General features: G+C 34.7%; 1 protein-coding gene across 1 annotated transcript in view; it reads right to left on the bottom strand.

The window, feature by feature from the left end:
• Window positions 1-567: 567 nt before the first annotated feature.
• Window positions 568-6,000, bottom strand: part of LOC127871404 (acetylcholine receptor subunit delta-like) — a 313,711-nt gene continuing 308,278 nt past the window's right edge. The window contains exon 9 of the mRNA XM_052414304.1: window positions 568-1,031. Coding sequence (XP_052270264.1) covers window positions 568-1,031 — 464 coding nt within the window. The remainder of the gene's footprint in view (window positions 1,032-6,000) is intronic.

Here is a 6,000-nt window from a genome sequence, read left to right as displayed (position 1 = left end):
CTTGCATTATTTGTATTTATTCCGCTCACTTTCCTGCCATATTTGGAAGAAACGTACTGGCTTTTATTTCATAGTAATATTCGCTCTATATCTCGACTTTACTCGGTGAGAAATTTCTTAGCGGGATTACCTAATAAGGGCTCCACTAAGAAAATTTGTGGGAAGTAAAGTCGAGATATGAATCGAATTTAAATACGAAATAAACGCTTATCACCTTTGTACTGATATGGCTGGAAAGTGAGCGTCATTTAATATTTAACAGAAGTAATAAAGGGTATAAAGCGGCGACAAATAACCGTCTCGGTATGGACGTCGCCATCTTGACTATCATGATTACCCCCTCTTATACCCGTCTCTGCTATGTACTGTTGGTATAAAAATTATGATAATAGCACACATATTATGATATTTCTAAAACTAGCGACACATATTATCAATTTATTTGATATCAACGTTTGCTTTAGTGTATCCTTTTTGTTCAGCAATAATAAAAAGTGTTCCACACACTCCAATTTAACAGCTGGCCTTTTACATGCAGCATGAATGATTTTCAAACAGTTAGTTCTACTAATGCAATTGATGCAATTCGTGAAAGTAAAAACCCCTTAAAGCAAGAAGAAAATATGCAAGATACGCAAAATATTGAACGAAATAAACAATCAGCATCAGGTCCTCAAAAAGTGATGTAGCATCCACCACAATATTTCCTCCGATGGTTAAATTTTCTGGATTTGTGCCGTCAGTCATCGTTTTGCTTTCTGTTGTGCTTGAAGTTGAATCACTTGTTATTGTTGTCATATTACTAGTTATTGGTTCCTCACTACTACAGACTGGGCTATATACAGCTTTACGCAACTTCTCTCTCCTTGAAGAGCAACAAAGGATGAATGTTGCTCTATAACCCAATTTCCCAATAAATCTTGCTAGTCTTGGACGTGATGATTCATTAATTTTGGAACTTATGACATGTAACAACCAAGTGATAACTATGACCTCGATGGCAGCAACGACTGAAAAATAATGCATACTTCCTGAAACGATAAAAACAAAAATAAACTTACATACATGAATTTATCTGAATTAAAACTGGTTGCATGTTTAACTAGAATGTTTCATACAGTTATTATCTGTGAACATGAAGAGCTACACGAAGAGCTACACGCCGGCAGCATGTACATTTAGCCAGTGAATATAACATCATCTGTTATGGACAACTAATTTATAAGTGTTTTATGATCACGGTATCTAAAACATCTCACTCGATTTATCCTGTTAAATCACTTAGTAAAGCCATAACTGAATTGTAAAAGATGACCACAATAATAGCAAATGTTTAAAGTCACTATCACGCTCACCAATACATACGGCTGCTGTATTATGCTATATAAAAACATTCGACAACAAGTAGTACCATACGATGGTTAATTCCAATAGGAAGACCCTAAAAACAAGTTACATTGATGTAAACACGTTATATTACAAGCATTCGGCAAGTTTTAAGCATCTAAATATCGTTCCACGATGTCATCTACTTTCGCTTTCGAGTAAGGATCGGATTCATTCGGGTTGCGTTCATTTGCATTATTTATACAAGCTATCACAGAAATCTGCGCTGCCCAAGCTATCCCACAAACGTCATCAAGCTCCAAAAATTAAACTGTGTTTAAAAACCGATTCGGCGATCGTGGATCAAATGTCTTCGTCATGTTTATTAAGTAAATAAGATTTGTATTTTATTTGTTCATATTTCTACAATTATTATTTAATATTCTGGCTTTTTTATGAGCCACACAACCGTAAAGATATTGGCATTTACCATCAGAATTAAAAAATAACAAGTTGAATGTTCGGATTGTCCATCCGAATTTCAGTTTTGGAATTATTATTGTTAACAAACATTATGGATATTGTTTTCAGAACTGTGCACATTAATTTAAGATATTTGAAATAATGTTTGGGCGGTGGTTGCTATCGATAATTATTCGAGTCTTCTCAATTAGTTTGGTAGCGTAAACGTAAACGACAGTTAAAATGTATATGACAAAAATGTTTGATCATGTTGATGGAATAAAATTCTGCTCCGTAAATGTAAAATGTAGCTGTTTATTTATAGATCACCAGTGAGTTCTGGTCAATCTCGTTCGCCCGAGAGACCTCAGAGAGGACGAGGAAGGGCTAGAATGGTTGGGCGAGGAGGGGGTCGCAGCCAGCCTGCGTCCCGAGGCCGAGGTAGAGGAAGCAGAGGAAAAGCTCGAGTAGGGCAGACAGAGACAGGAGCTGTAGAAGGATTTAATAGACCAGACCAACAACACAAATTGATGGTAATGTACACTAATTTCGAGTTTTTTTTAACCTATTTAGTTGATCAACAAGCTGTTATTGTGTACGTTTGTTTTACAACTTTCATTTGAAATTCGTAGAAAATCTACCAGACATTGTCAAACAGACAGAGTTTGGTATTGCCGGAGTGGATCTAAAAAGTGTGACTTAAAGTATTCAGGGTCCAAGCATATCCAGCCAGGTCCAAGAGTTGTGGTTTTAATCTTTTATTCCATCATTTGTAAGTATGTGGATTCCACAATATCACAATGTAAGGATCAACCCAGGTCTGATGTTCTATGTCATGAGGCCTGCTGTTGCACCGGAAGGCGAATTCCATCCATCAGGAGGCCAGCAATCTCCGCCTTGGTGTAGCTGCGGCCAATGCAGGGATATGCAAACTCCTGTTGAGCGTGTTTGCTGTGGGAAAAGAGTGTGCATCACTCTCACCCCGGTAGGTGAAATAATGAAATATTAAGTTTTAATTCAAACTGACTGTCTTGGTTAAAGTTTTGCAATATTGAATAACTTGCAAAATCGAAGATAGCAACTTGATATTTGACATGCATGTGTATGTATCAAATAGGGCTGCACATGTTGAGTGGTGAAACGTCAAGGTCAAAGGTCAATCTTCAAGGTCAAAGGTCTAATTTATGGCTTCCAAGAGGCCTAAAAGGGGCATTGTATTTCTGACAAACAAATCTCTTCTTTTATTTTTCCATTTCTACGCGTATTTGTTTATTAGGTTGAACATTAGTTCCGTTTTTATTGTTTTGGTAAGATTTTTAGTGTCTTTGTAACAAATTAATATTAAACCAAATTGTTTATGGCATTATGTTTCACACCTATTTTTATCAAATGTTTCCTGTATATATTTACAGGAATTCAACACCTTGGTATTGGATGAGCGTGTCCTGACTCTAGGACGGTTGCTGCGCAGATACATTCTTGTGTTTCCAGATGAACAACTGGGGGAAGAAGAAGATGATTACAATGCGGCCAATAGGTTTCATGCCTACACTAATTATACGCTTTGGAAACATGGGCGTTTAGGCGCTGGAGTAAGGCTTCCTCTCCCGGCCTGTGCTGTGTGAAAGATAAGAGACAAGTTCCCCCACCCATATGCTCAGTACATCGGTTTCAAACCACCAAGAGTGTAAATGTTATCATCTAGTGTTTGTTATTTATATGTTGTTCTTAAATAAATATTGAACACTTTTTATGTAGTTTGTATTTCAATTAGGTGCGGGTGCTTATATTTTTTTACTAAGACCATTCCAAATGCTCAAAAGAAATCCAATAAAGGCATACTGTAAACATGAACAATACTGTGTCCATTAGAGCTGTGACTATGTTTTCAAACCTATATAAACTGAAATGTATTTTCTTTTGCTTTTGAGTAATTAAACTAACATTTGTAGTAAGCCATCTCTACTCTTAAAAGTATTAAGGACAGTTGTTCACATTATAAATAACGTATGTTTAATAACTTTCATTGCACAGGTTATTTCTATGTTTATATTATTTTTTTGCCCCTTTCAAAGACTACGGGAGTATATTGTTTTAGGCCTTTCTGTCTGTCATTGTATGTGTGAGTCTGTCCCAAAACGTTAACCTTGCTCATGAAATAAAATATCTTGGGTCTATGTTCCTCAAACTTGACATGTGCATGCATCTCATTGACATCTACATTTGACATACATGACTTTTGATATATATTCGTTGTTTTATTTAGAATGTCTTTCCGTCAAGGTATTATATGAAAAATGAACAAATGATCATAACATGCAGACCAATTGTAAGGGCTACACGTTTTGTTTTCTTTTCGAAAAAGTCACATATTTTATGTTAAGCCTCATGATAATTATTGTAAGCAACACTTATGTAAATTAAATTAGGAAAAAAGCTTTTTAGGTAGTCAGCTAACATTATTGCTTTACTATCTACATTCAGATAATTGGCATCATTACTGTTTGCCTTGTCTATATATTATTACTATAAATCTACTGATTTAAATATTTACTTAATTTAATTAAAAATTTGATTTGCCAAATCTATTATTTGAAGAAATATGTTGCGGGTACATGCCAATTGCATTGCTTTTTTGACAGATCCAAAGCTCAATTGTGCGAACATGTATTGGTGGTTTTTTTTTTAGCTTTATATAAACACGAAACTGAATAGATATATACCGCAGTTTTCGGACACTTAAACACAATTTTTTTTTTCGTGTCAGAATATTTAGATTAAAAGAATATTTTAAAAAATACATGAGTCCGAAAATGTAGAGACAAAAATACAGGGGTCCGCACATTTACAGACACTCTTATAATAGTTCATTGATGATCGGATACGAGTATGGAATGTAAATAGCGTCAATTGTATCAATATATAATAGCATGTGCTTGTAAAATACCACACAGTAAAGTAAAAATTACTCATATATGTTGCACTTTAATCTATTGGGTGAAACGATGGTCCATTAGCGCTTTACATGGCTATTTACCCCAAAACGCAAACGTAATGGTTAATTGCGTTAAGGCATTAATCTGGCCTGTTGTATGGCCTTAATCCGGGTGTTAAAACGCATGACATGTCATCAGATACACTAGGTCAGAATTCTTTTTTTTTCAAAATGTGATGTGTTATATATCTTTCATAAATATCAACAAAGTCAATGATAAGTTGTTATTCCATAATAGGCCTTGATGCTTCTACTTCAAAATTGAGATTCCTTAAAGGAGGGTTTTGTTGAAAAAACACACTATGTATTGTATGAAAGTTGCGGTAGTGTTATGGGATCAAATAAAAAACCACATCTCATTCAAATAAAAATAGTATACATAACGATGAGCATTTATTAATTGTCTACTGTTTTTCGGATTTTCTTTTGTATGCAATTGTTACGTCATTTAAAACATTATATTGAAGATCGCAGACTATTTTAACTTCCGTACTATTCGTACGAAACTGTTTAATGTGTGTTTATGACACGTTTTGTATGAAATTGATTTTGAATCGTCATAAGAATAGCAGAATTCTTACAAAAACTTACGAATAGTTTTCCAATCGGTCCGATGATGTTTGGTCTTTTAATTAAAAATAACATGTTGCTTACTTCGTTCAACCTGAACCCTCCCTGACTGATTCCAATTTCCATAAAAATACTTTAAACATTTTACAAGATATGGAATTAAAATATTTTTACCTTAAAGACGCACGTGCTTTAGGACATGCACAGACGTTTGAACGTATTGACCGACACAATTAACCCAACATCGGTTTGCTTGTGCACACTAAACTAGTACACTTAGGGAATTTACTGACTCACAAGGGCCATTGCTTTTGCGGTCGAAATAATATCCAGTAGAATACATAGAAAATAAACAGCTCGAAGATTAATATTCCAAAGCGATTATGCGCAAACTTTCGCAATGTCTGGTTCCCTTTTTCATATAATTCAATAGTTCAATATTTCAACAGGCCGAGTCCCGTTTGATAAGGTGTACGTTGCTCAGTGCTTTGTAACATGTCTAGGATTAATGCTTTCCTGTCTTTTAAATTACAATTTTAAAAGCATAAACGGGAATTTCTATGGTTAAGTAAATTTGGAATTAACCTAATTTGAATAAATATTATATCAAATGGATGCGTATTCATATACACGCATGCATGAGTGAT

This window comes from Dreissena polymorpha, chromosome 3 (assembly GCF_020536995.1).
Source record: "Dreissena polymorpha isolate Duluth1 chromosome 3, UMN_Dpol_1.0, whole genome shotgun sequence".
In the NCBI taxonomy this organism is placed as follows: Eukaryota; Metazoa; Mollusca; class Bivalvia; order Myida; family Dreissenidae; genus Dreissena; species Dreissena polymorpha.
Note: the sequence above shows the minus strand (reverse complement) of the source record. Positions and strands in the feature narration are given on the sequence as shown.